General features: G+C 44.2%; 1 protein-coding gene across 1 annotated transcript; it reads right to left on the bottom strand.

Annotated features, from left to right (window-relative positions):
- Nucleotides 1–596: 596 nt before the first annotated feature.
- Nucleotides 597–11,733, bottom strand: VIM (vimentin). Its single transcript, XM_024193330.3, has 9 exons — nt 11,098–11,733; nt 10,107–10,167; nt 5,104–5,199; nt 4,863–5,024; nt 4,144–4,269; nt 2,958–3,178; nt 2,807–2,850; nt 1,624–1,709; nt 597–963 (listed from the first exon to the last, which is right to left on the bottom strand). Exons 1-9 carry the CDS (start codon nt 11,646–11,648, stop codon nt 922–924), a joined length of 1,389 nt encoding a protein of 462 aa, XP_024049098.1. The 5' UTR covers nt 11,649–11,733; the 3' UTR covers nt 597–921.
- Nucleotides 11,734–22,479: the final 10,746 nt, after the last annotated feature.

The following is a 22,479-nucleotide window of genomic DNA, read 5'->3' as shown; positions in this document are numbered from 1 at the left end:
ACCTGTACAAAAATTTGATCCTGTGAGGTACTGATGCAAAATATTTGCAAAGTTATGTTATTACTACTTTAGATAAGGAAAAAAGACAGCTAAGTCAAATGGCTTACTGAATATCTTAAATCTGGGGCAAAGTCACACACAAACACTGTCTCATGCCACCAAAGCCTATGCTCACCTGCCATTAAAAGCACAGCTTCACTTCTCCATCAGGAAGTGGTTTGATTGTGGGACATGGTCAGATATTTGTAAAAATAGCCCTATTTTGTTTTTAATGTACAAGGGGGGTTGCTCTCAGAGGCTTGCTATGTGAAAGGGGTCCTTAGTACAAAAGTTTGAGAACCACTGGTGTAGTCCATTTAATTCAATGTGAGTGGTCCAGTGGCCCTGTGTATCATAATTTGAAGCAAGCCAAAGTTGAGGAAGTGAATACAAATGTAAGTTTCTTCCAAGTGTTTTTGCTGATTCTAAGGAAGTTCCATGCAACTGTCATTAATGGAGTTGTGCAGGTTGTTAGGTACTTTCAGCACAGAGTTGCTATTCCGATGCTTTCTGGGGGAAAGCGATCAGTGTTTAACAAATTACAACACATTAAAAAACCATTTTCCAAATATTTATTGAAGCAGTGAAATTGCTCATACTGTGCTGGAAAAAGTAGTTTTATTGAATTCAGAAACTTAAACAGTATTGCAGCACAAGATATTGCTATCTGTAAACTAGACTCCATTGTAAACTCTAAACCTTCAGGGAGAGTCAGTTTGCAAGATCTAATACCTATTCTCTAGCATAATAATCTTGCGCTTTTGGAAAAACTGCAGAAAGGCACTTAAGCTGTTTCTTCCTTTAAGACAGGGACTTTTTAAATTTTGCTGGTAAGAATCTTTTCACTGCACAAGTGAGAAATGTGCAGTTTCTCTAGGGTTTTCACTCCAGATCATCGTGATGCTGGGAAGTTTCATTGATAACCTGTTGAAGAATAAGACAGCTTACATTAATTCTGAGCAATTTCAATACTCAAGACATCTGATTAAAACTAGTTTTACAGATTTATTCTAGTATACTATTAACACAGCTAATAAAACTTCCACTATGGCATAAGTGGAAGTTGATGACAACCACTCACAGAGAAGTCTGCGATTGGTTGATTAAATTCCTAGTTGAAAGTGAGCAAAAAGGCATGGGGGAAAATAAGATTATACCTTTTGTTTACAAGCACCTTATTTGCCTGCCATATTGTAGAACTAAGTCACTTTTAGGAATGATATTTCAGAACCAGCTAATCCATCTCTCTAGGTCTAATCTGAGAAAACAGAAGTAGCAGCCTTGGACAGATGCATCTTTACAGCATGGTTATGAATGTTGTGCCATCCCGGCATAGAGAAGTCCCTAGTTTGAAGGTTGCAGTTAGCACATTCTGATCTGTACAAAATATTCAGCCCAAATGCATGTTACTATACTGTGTTAGCACTACTGTAGCTTGGGTAAGGTACTTAAAGCATGCACTGTTTGGTAAATGAAGTTAGAATGGTACTAACTAATAGCTTGTCGTGATGTACAGTGTTATGTCTATATTTGTCATTTGTTTTACTTCCTTCTCCACTAAAAGAAACTGAAATTGGCACCAACCTGTCCATCTCTGGTTTCAACAGTCTTAATTAAGAGTGTCCTCTTTGCGTGGGTGTCAACCATAGGGTGAGACTCAATGTTGGTTTCTGCAGATGTAAAATTATTGGTCTGTTATGATTCTTCAGTGATCTAGTTTAAGTTACTCATTTGCTATTGCACATTCCTGTAAAGAATCTGTCCATTCTATCATGTAAGACTGATGCACTTCATAGCATGACAAGTGCCAGGCACCAACAATTAAGATCCTAAAATTGCTAGAGGTTTTGTAATTTTAGTCATCTCTTAATTCTGATCAACCATTGTCAAAGTAAGATTTCAAACACCGTTTAGGAGGTCTCTCTCCAGATCACTTACAGAAATTACTCAATACAGGGGGCTCCAGTCTGAGGTTATTTTAATGACAAGTAAGGCTTGGTCTACACTAAACCCCCAAATCGAACTAAGGTATGCAACTTCAGCTACATGAATAACATAGCTGAAGTTCGAAGTACCTTAGTTCGAACTTACCTCGGTCCACACGCGGCAGGCAGGCTCCCCCGTCGACTCCGCGGTACTCCTCTCGTCTAGCTGGAGTACCGCAGTCGACAGCGAGCACTTCCTGGTTCGACTTATCGCGTCCAGACAAGACGCGATAAGTCAAACCCAGAACTTCGATTGCCAGCCGCCGAACTAGCGGCTGGGTGTAGACATACCCTAACTGGCTACAACCAACTCTTTAATTCAGATATCTTGCTTAGATGTAGGCAAGAGTTCTGGAAGTGGCTAATGATCCTGGTGTTGATTTTCTGGTGCTCCTTTTGGCACCTCAAAAGGGCCTGATTTTCAGGAAGCATTGAGTTCCTGCCTTCAGAAAAAACCCTTTTAAATTGTCTTCAGTTGGGTATCCAAGATTACTAGCCACAAAATACTGGCTGTAGAGTTTTGTTATGAACTTATTATAAGGAATCTTCCTGAAGTTAAAAAAGTGCCCCATCCACTCAAAACAAGTACTTAAAATACCAACATTTGAATTAGTGGTCTCTGGTGTTAAATGAACAACATCTGGGTTTGGATATCAAAACCTGAATCAATTATACCAGGCTAAAAGGAAGCTGTCTTTAGAGTATTAGTTTACCACAGCAAAAGGATACAAGTTGTGAAAGAAGCTTCCTACACTGTTCATGAGAAATTAGATACTACTTACCCCTCAGGTTCAAGGAAGCAAAAGTTGGAATAGGCATGGTAATTCTGCAAAAGAGAATTAAAGTTTAGTGAAGCTAGTCTCTGGAATTTGGTAATTCTTATAGCAGCTACTCTTCAGAGTTTCTGGTCATATTTGCATTAGTTTTATCTACCTGCTCTCCTCTCCCTCCAACAGTTTTCTATATGTAGCAATCTCAATATCAAGAGCCATCTTGACATTCAGCAGTTCTTGGTACTCATGAAGATGGCGAGCCATTTCTTCCTTCATGTTTTGGATTTCGTCCTGCAGACGGGCAATAGTGTCTTGATAGTTAGCAGCTTCAACAGCAAAGTTGTCCTCCATTTCACGCATCTGGCGCTCCAGGGATTCATTCTGCAAGAGAATTTTCAAGTCAAGTGTTGGCTGCAGTTTAGTAGCTGTCAGCCATCACCTATTGGGTGTTTACCACCACATACCTGCCCCACATGTTCTATTCTAGAAGAATAATACCCTCACCACTAATTAATGCACTAGTGGAAGGTGCTAAAGAAAGTGACATGACTAACATCTGCCATTTGTTAGCTCTTTCATCCTCATGGGTGAATTATGGGAGCAACGTAGTGTTTAACTACAAACCAACAGCAACATTTACATATCAGAAGAGGCAAGGTCACAGTGCACCTTGCATTTGGAGTGGAAGTTGGTGGTATTATCCCTAGGTTTCTTGTGTCACAATCCAAGAGCAGCCCCTGAGAAACCTCACCTGCAAGTTTCATGTAGTACAAATCAAGTCAGTGGTTTATTTTCAGAGACCTAGATTTGTAGCATTGACAGTGTGCCTAGTTATTGTCAAATTCTACTTAATGTGGAAACTTCAATCTTAGATTTGCTTAGTTATACAGGGAAAAAACTTGTCCATTCTTTAAATCTTGCTTTGTTTCATAGAGGTACCAATATACAAATATTAAAATTAGATATGAAGCCTTTTGTTTTTCAAAGGGAAATATAACTAACAAGGAGTAAACATGGTGTGAAGTGCAAGATTAGTTAACAGTGGATTAATCTTTGTTACTCAGCTTGTATACACTGCTCAATACTTCAGCTTTAAAAATAAGGTGTCAAAGCTGAAGTCACCTCCTTCACCCCAAGTTTCCATTCCATAATAGCCAGCCAGCACACAGCTGAAAGATGCAAGTTAATCAAAAAGGACCTTTAGCTTATATTTTAGAAGTCTATTTTAGACTGCCATCTTGTTTGATAGGTCACTTCCATTCACATCCATCTTAACATTTATTTATATTGTAATGTGACAAGATAACAGCATAAGTAGTAACAGCTGAGTGGTATCTTTCACTTACAGTTCCTTTAAGTGCATCAACTTCGCAGGTGAGGGTCTGTATTTGTCTACGGTACTCATTAGCTTCCTGTTTGGCCTGACGTAGGGCATCATTGTTCCTAGTAGCAGCTTCAGAGAGATCTGCAAACTGTTGAACAAGCCAGATTTACAGTTAGTATAATACTTTAACAAAAACTGATCATATGCCAGTGTCCCAGATAAAGGTCAGAGGATTTTGAGGTGAGTAAGACTGCACATAGAAAGATCTTAATATTTAAAACAAACGCTCCGAACTAGTGTCATGCTGTTACAGCTCTTCATTCTCTAATTTGATGGTAAAAATGAAATTAACACATTTTCTGAAGTTAGCGTTCATCATTCTTTATCTAAATGTATGTTGTGCTATATCTTCACCCATCCATTCCTTCCTCTACCAGCTCATCAGTACACAAGCCACCCTTCAATACATGGGATGCCTCTAGCTATGCAAAGAATAGGAAAGATGACAAAATGGACATTAAACTAACTACTGTAGTATCTAGGTTCTTGACACAGTATTATGGATCAAGGCCTAGTGTAGATTCGTGACAGGCTGTACCTGTTTTCCTGATTTGGGAAAGTTAGATAAAGCCTTGCCTCCTGGATGTAAGTAGTTATGCATTATGGCAAAGCTATCGTGGATATCTAAAACGTAAAGTTAAGCCAAATATCCTTATTGCCACATAAGAGCCATTCACTTACCTTGGACTTGTACCATTCTTCAGCTTCCTGAAGATTCTTAGTAGCAACACTTTCATACTGCTGACGGACATCACGCAGGGCAGCAGTGAGATCTGGTTTAGCAACATCCACATCAATTTGGATGTGTTGTTCCTGAATCTGGACCTGCAGTTCACGAATTTCCTTAAGAAAAGAGTGGACAGTCAAGTACAGTTCTATGATAGAAGGTACAGATTAATAATCTAATGAAGATGCATCTTACCTCATCATGAAGCTTCTTCAAGAAGACAATCTCTTCTTGCAAGGACTCAACTTTGCGCTCAAGATCAAGACGTGCCAGAGAGGCATTGTCAACATCCTAATTAAAGGGAAAGATCATTTAGCAAGGTCACTATACTAATAGTAAGAGGGGGGGAAAAATGAATCAGTGTAACAAGCAAGTTTACTGCTCATTTGAGCCAAAGTCAAGCAGCACAGAGTGACCTACCTGAAAGTCTATAGCCAGAAATAATCTGAAATCTATTTGCAAATTAGGTACTTGCATGCACAGAGTTGCATGTCAATTGTAGACACACACACACACACACACACACACACTATACATAAACATTCAATCAAGCAGCACATGTTTCAGTCCATGTCAAAACCATTTGGATTTTTCTGAAGTATTTTTTATGCATCCTTCATCAGAAGATAATAAATATGAGAGTCAGGATAACAAAGTTAGGCAATTTCTTGCCAAATTCTCTGGCAACATTAATCCAAACTCCAGCAAAAATCCTATCCCTAGAAAAAAAAATGTGGTGTATTTTATTCATCAGAACACCTCCCTACCTTCTATTTGAGGTTACTGCATACCGTCCTCATTACACAACTAGATAGCACTACTAGTGCTCAACTTGGCACCAGGCTTTATTTCAGAGGGGAAGAATTCATTGGTGGGTTAATTGTGTACGATCTAAAGAGCTTTTAAGGTCAAGGCATTCTGGAAGGAGGTTGCTATACAAATTCAATTATCTACCTTGTGCACACTGTCAAAGATTCATAGAATTTAAGGGGATCATTTACATATTAAATCTTAAATTGATGGCACATCTGGCATACACCAGAAGTAATGGTTAGCATTCCCCCCACCCATTTTAACCAGTGGTACCTGATAAGTCTTGAACTACAAGTATGCCATAAACTTCAAATTGACCCAACAGGTTGTAACAGCCTACAATAGAGGGACTAACTTGATAAACTTTAGTTGGAGATGTTCCAACTTACCTACATGTGTGTCCATTACATGAGCACAACGCAATATAGTTTAATGAACTGAATGAAGTTTAAGTTAATTTAAGCACAACTTGTAATCAAAATCTTCTTTTCCCCCGTTTGGAGGGCCACGTTAGAGTGGTTAAGAAGCCCTGTAGTCCTAGCATCAGGGCTAAGTTTTCAAAGCAGTGTGTTGGAGCCAGATATGCAATTAGATCATGCACAGATTTGAATATTTACTTGGACTTGTTTTTAAGCATATTCATAGTGATGGACAAAATTATTTTGGAGGACTGGATAAGCCTGTATTTTTTTAGATGCATCTCTGAATTTGAGCCAAGTAGTCAGTCTTGCCATGGGCTCTCAGACATATTCCCTAGTACCAGACTAGCTGGGTATACATTGCAGTAACTCATTCTTTGTACTGATGCACTCACTACCTGGTTGTGCCCCAAAGCAAGCAACTCATTGAAGCTTTACCAAATGATGAACTCAGATGCATCAAATAACCGCTTCAGAATGAAAAGCTACCTGTTGAACTATGTAATGCAAGTGAACTTATTTGCTTACTTTCAGAACAGCTCTTACCACACTAGTGTTATTTTGCTGTTCTGATGTGGAATTTTAAGTGCCACAAAAATAGTATCCTACAGTTCTCTGAAACTATACTTAAAGGTTGAAATAGCATGAAGCTTCTGTGCTCTGGTAGGAAGACTAAGGCTGTTCCTTCTTGAGAAGGAAAGTCCAGAGCAAGCTATATATTTAGCTTTGCATGTCAAACTTTTGCAATCCATTTACTAAGGGAAAGATATTTGTCATGCCAATGCTTGATTGTTTAGGCTTTTTTATTCCTCAAATGCACGCTCTTTAAAACTTCCTGCGGTTTTCCTACCTTAAAGTGTGCAAGTCATTTGTAGTCAGACCCAAGACAGTGGCACGCATACTGAATGTGAGTTAAGTCTTAACAGGTCTTCAGTAAAATTTATGGTTAGTGCCGCTATTTCTGCTGACCAGTATTAAATACTGAATTCTATGCATCAAGTATTACTGACACCTTACATCTTAAAGGTTCAGTACATGTATCCCATTCTCTTTAATATTAATGGTGGTACTAGGCATCTAGGTACAGCAAGGATTGAGATATTGCAGAGCTGCAAAAATCACTTTTGAGTGACCTGCTTATTAGAATACAATCATCATTTATGCTATTAGCATATATGGCAATTAAGTATAATCCAGTCTATGGAATATGCCAAAATGTTTAACAGAGTGCATGCTGAGAGCACCCCCTTCCCCCCCCCCCCCGACAGTTACATCAGTTTGAAAGAACTGTGTCCCTTTAAAAACACAAGTGCAAGACCCTTTGTACACCTTTAATAAATTAGGCCAGATTTAAACCAGTTTAACTAGATTCCTTGCTGAGTTCAGCTCAGTGATACTAGATCAAGGTTAAGTACATTTAAGAATGCCTATGCAGGACTTTACACCAGTTTAAGTCAATTACATTATTAGGTAAGCCAGTGCAACAGTGTTAGACAAGCCTGATGTTGTGAAACATCAATTTCTTCTGTATTTAAAGAATATATTGAAGTTCATTAAGGATGCCTGGTATCTTCCACATTTCAGGCAAGCAACTCCATTTTTCAATGCTTTCATTCTTACATAAAGAGCTCATGCTATTTGTCTTGAGCAAGGCTTGGGACTACATTGGCACAATTCAGCTTGATTGGCAAACTTCTGGTTGTCATTTAGACAGACATCCACTAGGGACTCTAGAATACCAGACTAAGTAACTGTGACCCAAGCCACATCTGAGCCCAGCTGGCTGGAGATAAAAGGAAAAGGAATTCTTGTAATGCCTTTCCACAGTGATAGTCTCTTTTGAAAAAAGTCTTGAGGCAAGTTCTTTAAAATATCAAGAAGTCCAAACTCGAGTTAGAAGTTTTGGGTTTGTTGTTAACTAATGAAAAGAAAGGCTGAGGTTGCAAGAACACCCATAGTTGCTTTTAATATAGTGCTCATCAGTAGATCTCAAAGCACTTTACAAAGGAGGTAATTCCCTCCCTCCCCTGTAAAATGGGGAAACTGAGGCACAGATGGGTGATGTGTTATCCAACATTACCAGCAAGCAACTAGCAGAGCTGGGATAGAATCCAGGTCTTCCAAGTCGCAGTCCAACACTGTAAAATGCTCCAAAGAGCTCAAAACCTGTATGCCAACTGAAGCCTAGTTTCTTACTAAAAGTAGTAAGTTATCTAGACAGCTTACAATTCACATTGAAGTTTAGATGACTCAATGTTCTCCTTTGAGAATTTCTTTTAAAGAAAAACCCAGTATACACACAATCTTATGACCTGATTGCTATTAACTTTTGATATCATGACTAGGGATCCTAGAAATCTGTTTGCCATGGGGAAAAAAACAAAGCCCCCTTCCCCCCCCCCCCAAAAAAAACCCACCAAATTTTCTGTTTTTATAGAGAATATTTAGTCTTTATATTTTGTGGAAAAAAAGTAAGACATACAATTAGATCAGATAAACAGAGTTTCAATGTGACTGGGGCCAGATCAGATAATCAAAAACTCAGATAATCAGGAGAACTGGCAAAGAGCTTTCTACCCCTTATTTTAAGATGGGGGAGCTCGGGCAGTGAGTCACAGGTGGCTGGTGGTTTGGTTATACGGAGAGCCAGATAATGGAGGCTTGGATAAATGGGGTTCTACTGTATAAAAGACGGAAGTGTTTGGCACATGTAAGAAATACAAATTGCAATTCTATTAATTTGATTAATATGATCTATGGCACTGGTAGGTTTCAAACTTCCTTAAAAATTTTAATTATCAGTAAAAACCTTGTGTTCAACTGATACCTATATATATATTTTGTGACTAGGGAATTAAAGTTCAGCATTCCATTTTAATCACAGAACAAAAAACAAAAAAAACTCAACTTTTTTTAATTTAAATCACAGAAAACTAGGATGGCTGGTCATGACCCTCCCCTAAAATCTGAAGGCCACCAGAAAGAGAAGTTGTCTGACCGATCAGTAGATAGCCCTAACATGAAAATTCTCACATGTTAGAGCAGTTCTTATTTTGCAAGAATTTCAGAGCAGCATAGCTAAGTCAGTCAAGTCACATAATGGAGTCCTGCACTAGGAATTTCAAGACTGGGTCATATCTAAAATAACTGATGTTATAAAACATTTCTCTAAAATACGCTTACATCATTACACATTCAGTAAGAATGCAGCCTGCAGCAAGCCGCTCTTCTATACAAAGAGTTCTATTATTTCAATCTGCTGCCACCACACTTGCCATAATGCCTGTATCTGCATTCCATAGTGAATCCCATAGAAACCATTAATACCCTTCAGCCAAGCGAACAGATGGCTCCCTTTCGCCCTTATTGGATCAGAAAGTGATTCCACATTGGTGCACTTTTGTAGAATAGGCTAGTCTTGGATAAAGCAAAACAAAAGCTGTTCCCCTCCCCACTATATCTATATCACCACCACCACCACCCTAAAGAAAACAAGTAGTTATGACATGAGGACTGGTGGATTCTCATTAAAAAAAATGAGTCCCTCACAAAAAAAAATAAATCTAGAGTCTTATTTCTACACTTGTCCATTCTCTGCTTTAAGAGTTCACCTCTGATGTGTTAGACATTGTACCTAGGTCATGCAAGCCAACATTTCTATTTCAATTTACTTATTGCAAATACATTCAAAAGTGTCAGATCTGCTATATGTTTTAGTAGAATCTCTAGATAATACTTTAAAAGTTAACTGTTTCCAGTTTTATCAGTTCTAGACTAAAGGAATGGCAGTGCCCTTGATAAGAGTAACCTCCTGGAGGCACAGAGAAGTCTTGCACCTTTACAAGTTGCTTTTTACCACTAGGTGGCTCTACATCCGACTTGGACATTATGCCAACTTTACACATTTGGATTTACATTCAGTGTGCTCCTTATTATGTATTTTAATATGCAGAGAGGATTACAAACCTGTCTGAAAGATTGCAGGGTGCTTTCAGCTTCTTCTCGCTGAATCATCTCTTCTTGCAACCTGAAAATAGTAGCATATTGATTAAACAAATGAACTAGAGAAAGAAAAAAAAACAGCACTAGTGTCTGTTCAAATCCAGCTGGTAGCCACACCCAGCCAACATCCCAGTCAGGGGGAAGATGGGGCCTCTGACAAAAGGCATCTCATTCCGACATTTTTCTAGTCTGTGCCCTCTTTATTAAGTTTGCATGACTGGGCTTTGAGGCTTTCTGCTGTTACAGCAGTCTGAAATCCACAGATAGCCTAACACAAGCAGTGCCAAAACCGTTACTGCTTATTCAGCTAATGAGCAACAAGAGGCTGACCTAGATTTGGGTTGGTTTTAAATAATCTTTTGCTAAATTCAGATTCTGTTAGGCTGCAATATTTAAAAAGTGGATTAACTTGCCAAACCAAAGTTTTCAAACCCACCAAAAACCTCAAGATCAGATCCATGGTACAACACAGTAAGTACTAAGAACTCAGATGAGAGAGAGGCAAAGCTAACTTTTTACTTGGTCTTTTCACTACACTGTCTGAACAAAATACTAGAGATCCAAGTTGGAGATTCCCCTAGAAAATGGTAGCCACCCATGATGGTTTTCCACAAAAGCCTGCTCCTTCAACTTTAATCTGGACTAGAAACACCTTTAATATACATCAGCCTTGTTTTGGCTGCAGGCAAGTTAGCTTATGGGTGCACACCAGTTAGTTATCCATGTGGGTTGGATCTGTGCACCCCCTCCACCTTCTTGATGCTGAAACTCAGCTTCAATAGCCATCTAGTTGGGGCTGACCCATCAGAACAACTTTAAGCAGTTTTTAGGCGCAGGAGGGGCGGGGGAGCTTCTCGCACTTTGGGGCTGTAGATTGTTCCCTTCGCTCCCCACTTGGCACTTGGGTGGAAGCCTGGGCGCCCCCTCCCCACCCATCCGCCCCCGGAGCACTCACTTCTCCCTGAGCCTCAGGATGTCATCGGCCAGGTTGTCCCTCTCCACCTCCACCCTGGCTTTGTCGTTGGTGAGCTGGTCCACCTGCCGGCGGAGCTCCCGCATCTCCTCCTCGTAGAGGTCCCCCAGGCGGGAGGTGCCCTTGCCCTTGAGCTGCTCCAGCTCGGCCACCAGGATCTTGTTCTGCTGCTCCAGGAAGCGCACCTTGTCGATGTAGTTGGCGAAGCGGTCGTTCAGCTCCTGCAGCTCCACCTTCTCGTTGGTGCGGTTGGCCTTGAACTCCGTGTTGATGGCATCGGCCAGCGAGAAGTCCACGGTGTCGTGCATGAACCGCGTGGGGGGCAGGCTGCTCCGCAGCCGCAGGGCCGAGGACTTGGTGGCATAGACGCCGCCGGGCGAGGAGGAGACCAGGCGGCTGCTGCCGGGGCGGATGGCGCTGCCCAGCGAGTAGCGGCTGGAGGAGGTGATGTAGCGGCTGCCCGAGGTGCTGGGGCGGCTGCCGCCGCCGAACATCCTGCGGTACGAGCTCTTGCTGCTCATGGTGGTGCTCATGGCGGCGGCCGGCGCTTTGTAATCCGAGGGGCGGTGGGTCCGGTGACTGCTGCTGGAGCGAGAGAGGCGAAGGAGAACGGCGGCGGCTGCCCGCGGCGGTACTTATACCCCCGCCACGCCCTCGGCTCGGCTCGGCCGCGCGGCCCGCCCCGAGCCAGCCAACCCGGCCCGACGGGCGGCCCCGCCCTGCTCCGAGCGAGAGGCGGGGCCGGGCCGGGGTCTCGCCACTCCCAGCCCCGGCCCGCCCTGCAGTGCGCACAAAGGCTGCGGGGCCGGGGGAGGGGACGGTTCCCCAGGCCCAGGGAGGGACGGAGCAGTTTGCAGGGGCTCGGGGTGAGGGGGCAGGGCGTGGTGGGGATCAAGGGGTCAGTAGGAGGCAGGGTGGGGAGAGCAGGAGAGGGTCAGTAGGCAGGGTGCAGGATCGTGGGGGTCATTAGGAATGGGGGGGGCTCAGAAGGGGGCAGTAGGAGGTGGGGGGAATCGGGGTCAGTAGGAGGCAGGATGGGGGTCGGGGGGGTCAGGAGGAGGAAGGGTGGGGGAATCAAGATGGGGGTCAGAAGCGGGAAGGGGGAATTGGGGTCAGTAGGAGGCAGGGGGATCAGGAGGGGGTCATTAGGAGGCAGGATAGGGGATGGGCGGGGGTAGGGGGAATCAGGATGGGGGTCAGAAGGAGATGGGGAATTGGGGAGAGTAGGAGGGGGTCGGTAGGAGGCAGGATGGGGGGAGCAGGAGAGGGTCAGGAGGCAGGGAGAATCGGTCAGTAGGAGGCAGGGTGGGGGATTGGGAGGGGACAGTAGGAAGTGTGGGGGGAATCTGGATCAGTAGGAGGCAGGGTGGGGGGAGCAGGAGGAGGGTAAGCAAGAGGCAGGGTGGGAGGATCAAGCAAAGGAGAGGAGGGGATGAGGAGAGGGGAAGGAGGAATCAGACACGGAAGGGAGTGACTGAGGAGCGGGCTAGAGAAGGGAGGGGAAGGAGGGAAAGGGCCAGAGTGCTTTGCAAGCCTTTTCCCCTACCTTATGGGTAGCAGCTGGGCACTCTATGTGGGCTCCCGTGCCGTGGGAAAAGGTGTCCGTGTGCTTTACAGAGCTGGGGGTCACCATGCTCCCCTGGTGCCCTGGCATGGAGGCTGGGTTCGGGGCGGGTACAGGATGGGGTGATGGAGCAGGGCTTGGGGTTAAGCAGGGAGGCGGACAAACTCCCTTTCTCTAGGAGTCACTGATGCCTGCTCTGCCATGCCAGCACTGTGTGCAGAGGGGGATGAACTAAGCGCATGCTCAAGGCTGAGTGCTGATGTCCGAGACATGCACCATACCGGCCTCGCTCATGCTGGGTACATTCCCATGTAGCTTGTGGTGTACACAGGCCACTCTGCTCTCACCAAGTCTGTACATAAGCTGGGCTGCTGCCTGTGGGGCGGCAATTTTGGGGGGAGGCAGTGGCTAGTCTGAAGCCCGTTGTCTGGCATGGTGCGCCCAGAGGTTCTGCCCGTAAGCAAGGAAGGGAATCCCTAAGCTGATTCCTATGCACCGGCTAAATCGAAATAACCCAAACTTCCCCCCACATCACCCTGTTCCCAAACCCGGCTTCTGCTCGGCATCTTTTAAACCCTTTATAAAAAGAGTTCTAGCAGAAAAACAGACATTGCAACCCTGACACAGCATGGAACAGGAATGTTAGTAACAACATCCGGGGCTAAATAAAAACAGTTACTGACTGTGTGAACCAACTCAAGGCTAGACACGATAGACATTTATTTTAAAGTGACAATGACAATTCGAATGTTTTGATATTGATAAGAAAAAAATCCAGGTTCTGATGACCATTAAATAGTATGTGCTGCTTATTTTATAAAATAAAAATTGCATAAGAGATTTTTCTTCTTCCCTATAGCTGTTCGGGGGAAACTGAATATCAGGAAAACAGTGAAATTAACTATATGCAAAGGGCTGTTAAACATATGAAATAAACACTGAAAAATGGAGAAAATCTTTTTTGTTAACTTCTTTCAATTATTGTAATCTCAGGTATTACTTATTAGGCACAAAATTGTCAGGCCCAAATGAGATTTTCGGAATTCCCTTTGGCTGGGTGAGCTAATGGACTAGGTTTTTGGGGGTCAGTGAAGGTGCAGATTTCTTTCCTTGTTCTGTTTTGTTGTTAATGTTTTAACAAGAGACGCTTCCATTAGTTAAAATTTGAAAGTAGATAGAATAGAATGTTACCAGAATAGTTGAATGACACCGGATTAAGATCTTGCTCCTGCTTCTTGGCACAACCCTCTATGATTTGGATGAGAGAGCAGACTCCAGTTTAATAACTGAACCATTTAAGTTAATGGGAGCATTGCCATTGACTTCAATGGGCATAGGAGCAGGCCTTAAGAGAGCAATTGGCTAAATGACAACTATAGTGAGACATAATAACTGGCAGCAATTATCTGAAGGGTATAAATATCAAGGATCAGATGCTGTACGTTATACTGCCGCAAAACTCCCATTTGTAGTCAATAGGAATTTTGTCTTAGAAGGATGGGGCTCTCAGCAGGGAAGAGAAATTATGTAGGTGGTACAGGAGTTAAAACTAGGAGTTATGGAATGAAACTAAGAAAAGGAAAAAATAGTGGAACATCAGGGAAAAACGCTCTCTCTCTCTCTCTATATATATATAATGGGGAAAAGACCTGTCACCGACAAAGCAACTAAATGACTTTCTAGGTCTTTTTTATCTTTAATTGCTACGAAAAACTATTTGATCTAGTGTAACTTTTTTTGTTTTTATTTTTAAATCTCTCACCATCTAGCTCACAACCCCCTAAAAACTAATATTTATATTGGATATGCTGATAGACGTGAACATACAGATGGACGATGAAGAAGTTGCAAAGAAGAGGGTCTGATTCTCCTTTCACAGGGCACAATCAAGTGAGTGGGAGTTACTCATATCCCATGGGGAAGAATCAGGCCCAGAATATTTTGTGAAGAAATGTTTTATAAAGGAATTTGTACTGTGTTTTTATTCTGGATAGGATCTGGAAGCAAAAGAATGTAGTTTGGATCTAAATGAAGGGATTTATTTTGGACCTCTCTGCCGCCCTCCTTCAGGCCTTACTTTGTTGTTTTCATTGCAGCTCAGTCAAGCAAGTGAAGCTGACATGGTTGAGCTACAGAAGTGTTTGCAACACAAGTCCTGCACTGTAGCTTACTTCATTCTCTCATTCAATAGGAGGCAGGGGGTCACACACACACACAGCATGCCTGGAGCTAACTTTACTAGCATCCTGGAATGTCCTGAGATGTGCCATCCTGGCTCTGTGAGAGCTCTTTATTTCAGCCATCAAGTTTCAGCTATAAATCTTTGTGAGTCTTCTTAAAGTCCTGGCACAAGAATACACCCTCCCTCCATGAGAAAGCAAAAGTAAGGCAGCACATAACAAGCAGCCTCATAGATTAAAAATGTTCTACTTGGTAAGTACCGATAGTTTAGCAATACTTTTTAAAAAAAGATGCACCACACCCAGTCAGCACTGTACTATTACTAATAGAACACTAATTGTTTATGCTTCACATGTTGATAATGAGTGTCATGTTTTCAGCATTTATTTTCCCCAAAATTCAGGGGTGTTTGCTTTAGCAAATAAATTTGAAAACCCTAATATTTAAATATGATTTGCCATATGTTTGTTCCCTTCTGACCTGTGCACTTCTTGGCCAGAAGCCTTACTGTTGCTTTTTGCCGTGAAATTTACTAGAAGTGTTAAGAAGTTGGTAGCCAGAATGTGATAATCAGAATGGCATTAAACCTTTAACATCATTTGTTGGGTGGCTCTTACACAGGTCGTAAGTGGGGGAAGGTGCAATGAGTCTCTCCTCTATTGCAGGGTCCATAAGGTCTGCCACGCGCAGTCCATGCTGTCAAAGGAGTACATGGACTGACCTCTACGTGCACCTCCTGGGATGCAAGAAAATCCAATGGCAGTGGGAAAATATTGTATCCAGTTGAAACTTCACAGGGAATTTTAGGCAGGCCCAGAATTGGAATTTGGACATAACACCATGGCTACCACCCTTACTTTTGGATAAGTGCTGTGGCGTCCTTAATGGCCATAACTGGTCAGGACCTTCATTTCCTGACTCATCAGAAAGATGGCATTTCTAGGAGCACTGTGGCCACTAACTGTCATGAGTAAGGCCCTGCACTTGCACCTGTTCAGTACTCCTGACACCTTAACGAGTCAAGTATCAGGGAGTACCCGTGTTAGTCTGTATCCACAAAAACAACAAGGAGTCCGGATTGTGACTGCAGTTCTGACCTTTGGCCCTGGTTCCAACACTGTCTTGACCCTTGGCTCTGGCATTTGGACTCTGACCACTTGTATCATGGAACCACAGTTTTGGAGTTCTGGAACAGACCCTAAGAGGAAGGACCCCTTTAGTGTGCTAGAGCTACTTAGGGTCACATTCTTTTACTTGGCTTCACTGTTCCTTAGACTGAAGCTCAGAGCCTTCAGCACTCCTACTTCACACCGTGAGCTCCCTTCAGGGAGTCCATCTGACTTGGAGACTTAAGAGAGACGTGTACATGCAAAGTGGCCAGTACACCCCCACCCTCAGCTTCTGCAGTGACTCTCAGCCAGCATTGTAGAAACAGTTGGGTGTATTAGGTGTCTGGAACACAGCGTAGAAAGTCCTTAGTTAGTGTGGAGAACAGAAAGTTACAGCATAGTCCATCTTAGTCAGCCCAGAGCCTTCTGACCCCTCTTCTTTTCCATTTCACAAGAGGCTCCCCCTTCTAGCAGCCCACACTTAACACCAACCCAAACAGCCCCTCCTCAGTCCTTTGTTCTTGGGAGAACATAGTCACCTGGCACTCCTCAGCCCTTTGTTCTTGAGCTGGTCAAACATGGCTGGCTTCCTGCGGAGAGGTGGCCCATCCATGGTCGTTAATTGCTAAGTACCAAATGTCCAGGCAATTGGAGTGGCCAGTGTCTTCTCGGACTCTCCATGGGCATGAGGCCCAGACCCCAGGTAGCTAGTGTCAGTTAAACCTGTATCTCTGGGTCTCTGCAGAGAGTAAACAACCTTTTCCTGCCACCTAGTTAACAATGCAGCATATAGGAGAAACTAAGGGTATGTCTACACTATGGGATTAATCCGAATTTATATAATTCGAATTTGGGAAACAGATTGTATAAAGTCGAATGTATGCGGCCACACTAAGCACATTAATTCGGCGGTGTGCGTCCATGTACCGGGGCTAGCATCGATTTCTGGAGCGTTGCACTGTGGGTAGCTATCCCATAGCTATCCCATAGTTCCCGCAGTCTACCCCGCCCATTGGAATTCTGGGTTGAGATCCCAGTGCCTGATGGGGCAAAAAACATTGTCGCAGGTGGTTCTGGGTACAGCCTCATCCCTCCCTCCATGAAAGCAACGGATGGCAGACAACCATTTCGCCCCTTTTTTCCTGGGTGAACACTGCAGACTCCATACCACGGCAAGCATGGAGCCCGCTCAGCTCAAGACAGCAGTCATGAACATTGTAAACACCTCGCGCGTTCTCGTGCAGTTTATGCTGAGCCAGGACCAGAAAAACGAGGCGAGGAGGCGGCGGCGACGGCAGCGCAGCGACAAGCGTGATGAGGACATGGACATGGACACAGAATTCTCTCAAACCGCGGGCCCCGGTGCTTTGGAGATCATGTTATTAATGGGGCAGGTTCTATCCATGGAACGCCGATTCTGGGCCCAGGAAACAAGCACAGACTGGTGGGACCGCATAGTGTTGCAGGTGTGGGACGATTCCCAGTGGCTGCGGAACTTTCGCATGCGTAAGGGCACTTTCATGGAACGTTGTGACTTGCTGTCCCCTGCCCTGAAATGCCAGAATACCAAGATGAGAGCAGCCCTCACAGTTGAGAAGCGAGTGGCGATAGCCCTGTGGAAGCTTGCAACGCCAGACAGCTACCGGTCAGTCGGGAATCAATTTGGAGTGGGCAAATCTACTGTGGGGGCTGCTGTGATGCAAGTAGCCAAAGCAATCACTGAGCTGCTGCTACGAAAGGTAGTGACTCTGGGAAATGTGCAGGTCATAGTGGATGGCTTTGCTGCAATGGGATTCCCTAACTGTGGTGGGGCGATAGATGGAACCCATATCCCTATCTTGGCACCGGAGCACCAGGGTACCCAGTACATAAACCGCAAGGGGTACTTTTCAATGGTGCTGCAAGCACTTGTGGATCACAAGGGACGTTTCACCAACATCAACGTGGGCTGGCCGGGAAGGGTTCATGATGCTTGCGTCTTCAGGAACACTACTCTGTTTAAACAGCTGCAGCAAGGGACTTACTTCCCGGACCAGAAAATAACCGTTGGGGATGTTGAAATGCCAATAGTTATTCTTGGGGACCCAGCCTACCCCTTAATGCCATGGCTCATGAAGCCATACACAGGCAGCCTGGACAGGAGTCAGGAGCTGTTCAACTACAGGCTGAGCAAGTGCAGAATGGTGGTAGAATGTGCATTTGGCCGTTTAAAAGGTCGCTGGCGATCGTTACTGACTCGCTCAGACCTCAGCCAAACCAATATCCCCATTGTTATTTCTGCTTGCTGTGTGCTCCACAATCTCTGTGAAAGTAAGGGGGAGACCTTTATGGCGGGGTGGGAGGCTGAGGCAAATCGCCTGGCTGCTGATTACGCGCAGCCAGACACCAGGGCGATTAGAAGATCACACCAGGAAGCGCTGTGCATCAGAGAAGCTTTGAAAACCAGTTTCATGACTGGCCAGGCTACAGTGTGAAATTTCTGTTTGTTTCTCCTTCATGAAAACCCGCCCCCTTTATTGACTCATTCTCTGTAAGGAACCCACCCTCCCCCTTCCCCCAGCTTGCTTTCAAAGGAAATAAAGTCACTATCATTTAAAAATCATTTATTCTTTATTAATTGATTATAAAAAGAGGGAGGGAACCTGGGTGGGGTTTGGGAGGAGGATTGGCGGGAAGGAAAAGGCCACTAAAAAAAGGTTAAAAAAATGACAGCCTTTTGCTTGGGCTGTCCACTGGGGTGGAATGGGAGGGTGTACGGAGCCTCCCCCCCGTGTTCTTACACGTCTGGGTGAGGAGGCTATGGAACATGGGGAGGGAGGAGGGGGGTTATACAGGGGCTGTAGCGGCACTCTGTTATCCTGCTGCCGTTCCTGAAGCTCCACCAGATGCCAGAGCATGTCTGTTTGCTCACGCAGCAGCCCCAGCGTTGCATCCTGCCTCCTCTGATCTTCCTGCCGCCACCTCTCATCTCGAGCGTCTCTCCTGTCCTCACGTTGGTCCCTCCTGTCCTCACGTTGGTCCCTCCTGTCCTCATGTTCACTGGCTTCTTTCCTATACTTTGAAACTGTGTCCTTCCACTCATTCAGATGAGCTCTTTCACTGCGGGTGGATTCCATGATTTCTGTGAACATATCGTCTCGCGTCTTCTTTTTCCGACGCCTTATCTGAGATAGCCTTCGGGACAGAGGAGGGAGGCTTGAAGAATTTGCAGCTGCTGGAGGGAGGGAAAAAAGGAGAGAATTTTTTAAAAAGATACATTTTGCAGAACAATGCTTATACTCTTTCACGGTGACCAACACTATTCACATTACATAGCACATGTGATTTCTGTGCAAGGTCGCATTTTGCCTCTTAATATTGAGTGCCTGTGGCTTTGCTGCTAGAGATCACAGACGCAGGTCCGGGCAACAGAATTCGGCTTGCATGCGGCCATGGTAAGCCATTGTCTTTCAGCTTCTGCGCCCTCCTTTCCCACATACCAAGCAAAGCCCGTTGAGTGCTGCAGTTTTCCTGTTAACCTTCAGCAGCAGAAAACAAACTACCCCCCCCGCATCCAATTCTCTGGATGATCGCTTTATCCCTCCCCCCACCACGTGGCTGGTATCAGGGAAGATCCCTGCTAGCCAAACGCGAAAAGCTCTGGGCCAATCCCCCCCCCCCACCCCGCGCTTGGCTAACTGCGGGGAAGGATTTCTTTTCAGCCACAGGCAAACAGCCCAGTAGGAACGGCCACCTCTGTCCCCTTAATTAAATTCCCGTATTTCAACCAGGTTACCATGAGCGATATCACTCTCCTGAGGATTACACAGCGAGATAAAGAACGGATGTTGCTTGAATGCCAGCAAACACCGGGACCATACGCTGCCAGGCTTTGTCATGCAATGATACCAGATTACTTGCTGCAAGCATGGCGCGGTCAAGTGTCCTACCATGGAGAACGGAATAAGGCTGCACTGCCCACTTGTGGCAAGGCTTTTGGAGTATCTCCAGGAGAGCTTCATGGAGATGTCCCTGGAGGATTTCCGCTCCATCCCCAGACACGTTAACAGACTTTTCCAGTAGCTGTACTGGCCGCGAATGCATCCCAAGTCCTCAGGGCAAAGTAATCATTAAAAAACGCTTTTAAAACAAGTTTTATATTTTAAAAGGTAAACTCACCTGAGGTCCCTTCCATGGGGTCGTGGTCTTGGATACTGGCTTGGGAGGGTTGGGAGGGTACTTCAGTCAGGCTGAGAAAAAGATCCTGGCTGTTGGGGAGAACGGAGTGCTGGGTGCTCTCCGCAAGCTCGTCCTCCTCCTCCTCCTCTTCCCCGTCCGCAGAATCCTCAGGTGTAGCTGATGAGATTATCCCCGCCTCGGAATCCACGGTCAGAGGTGGGGTAGTGGTGGCAGGCCTCCCTAGAACTGCATGCAGCTCGGCGTAGAAGCGGCATGTCTGCGGCTCTGACCCGGAGCGACAGTTTGCCTCCTTTGTTTTTTGATAGGCTTGTCTGAGCTCCTTGACTTTCACACGGCACTGATCTGAGTCCCTATTCTGGCCTCTCTCCATCATGCCCTTGGAGATTTTTTCAAAAGTTTTGGCATTTCGTCTTTTTGAACGAAGTTCTGCTAGCACTGAATCCTCTCCCCATATAGCGATCACATCCAGTACCTCCCGTACGGTCCATGCTGGTGCTCTTTTTCGATTACCGGCCTGCATGGTTACCTGTGCTGATGAGCTATCTGTGGTCACCTGTGCTCTCCACGCTGGGCAAACAGGAAATGAAATTCAAATGTTCGCGGGGCTTTTCCTGTCTACCTGGCCAGTGCATCCGAGTTCAGATTGCTGTCCAGAGTGGTCACAATGGTGCACTGTGGGATAGCTCCCGGAGGCCAATACCATCGAATTGCGGCCACACTAACCCTAATTCGAAATGACAATATCGATTTTGGCGCTACTCCGCTCGTCGGGGTGGAGTACAGAAATCGATTTTAAGAGTCCTTTATTTCGAAATAAATGGCTTCGTTGTGTGGACGGGTGCAGGGTTAATTCGATTTAACGCTGCTAAATCCGAATTAAAGTCATAGTGTAGACCAGGCCTAAGGGACACACACTATTCGTACAAAATATTACAGGAAAATTCCCACTCCGTAACAGTCTGACTGCCTACGACCTGGTCTGCTGACACTAACACCATACGAGGATATATTCAGTAATGCCCAGAAGTAAAATTCCATTAAAGAATTTCTAGCAGTGTTTATTACAATGCCCTGGCTTCTCATCCTAATACTGAGCTGGCCAAGACTTCCTTAACACATTAGACTCATGGTTCTAGCTTGAGTTGGTACAGAGCAGAGCTAAGTTAATGGCATGATTTTTTAAATTGCATTTTTAATGTGAGTTATTAGCTATGAACTATTAATTACATATAAAATATCAGTGATTCCTGAATTTTCCCCAGGGGTCAGTTGTACATAAACTTATGGCCCCTTTGCTCCAGTCGTGCAGCAAAAAGAGCCCTGAATGGAATGAAGAATCAGGCTCTGCAAGTGCAACAAAATATCCACATTCTGTTTCCCTTGATATTCTCTCAATTTACATATAACTTTTATTGATATTAGTCAATGTTGGGTGTGCTGTTTTTACCGAGCATCTTATATTAAAAATATTATATATTGTATACTTGTATAAGGACTACTTGCACAAGAAAAAAATCGTAGGATCAGGCCCTGTATCTGTATGTCTAAAAACATCTGTATACATAATGAAACTCATGATTCTTGATTTGTAACTTCATTTCAGCGAGGTAGTGACTAGAGTAGTTCAAGCCAAATATTAAACAAGCTTTCCATTGAGTATCTTAGTTTTCTTGTGTATTTTTACTAGACAGGTTAGCATGAGTGGGGCATTTTCTGTTTTCAAATTCAGTACATATTCACTTACCAATATTAAATATCCAGAAAAAAATCCTAACTTATGATGCTGTGGAAATGCAAATGCCAATGTTATAAAAAAAAAATCAAAGCAATGAAGCAATCCAGGACTTTATACTCTCGTTCTACCTTACTGAGATTTTTAATTGATTTTTCCCATACTAATTTTGTCATATGAAAATTATCCTCTTAAAGTCATATTCACTGTTATAATTACATGTCCATTGTAAGAACCAAGGCCAAATGGTCTGCTCCAAGTAAATTGAGAGTTTCCTCATTGACTTCAAAGGGAACAAGTTTGGGCCCCAAAATCTGAAATTGCAGACACAACTTCCATTGAAGCTGGTGGTTCAAATCCAGAAGTTCTTATCCAGCTTTTACTCAGCTCTTTGGTGTTTAGCCTAAGGAAGGACCACAGAACTGAGCTCCAAATTAATAATTTATCCCAGCAGTTCTCAAACTGTGGGTTGAGACCACAAAGTGGGTTGCGACCCTGTTTTAATGGGGTCACCAGGGTTGGCTTAGACTTGCTGAGGCCTGGGGCCAAAGCCTAAGCCCCACTGCCTGAGGCCCAAGCCTGAGGGCTTCAGCCCTGGG

This window comes from Terrapene carolina, unplaced genomic scaffold, assembly GCF_002925995.2.
Source record: "Terrapene carolina triunguis isolate 2854851 unplaced genomic scaffold, T_m_triunguis-2.0 Scaffold84, whole genome shotgun sequence".
Classification (NCBI taxonomy): Eukaryota; Metazoa; Chordata; order Testudines; family Emydidae; genus Terrapene; species Terrapene triunguis.
Note: the sequence above shows the minus strand (reverse complement) of the source record. Positions and strands in the feature narration are given on the sequence as shown.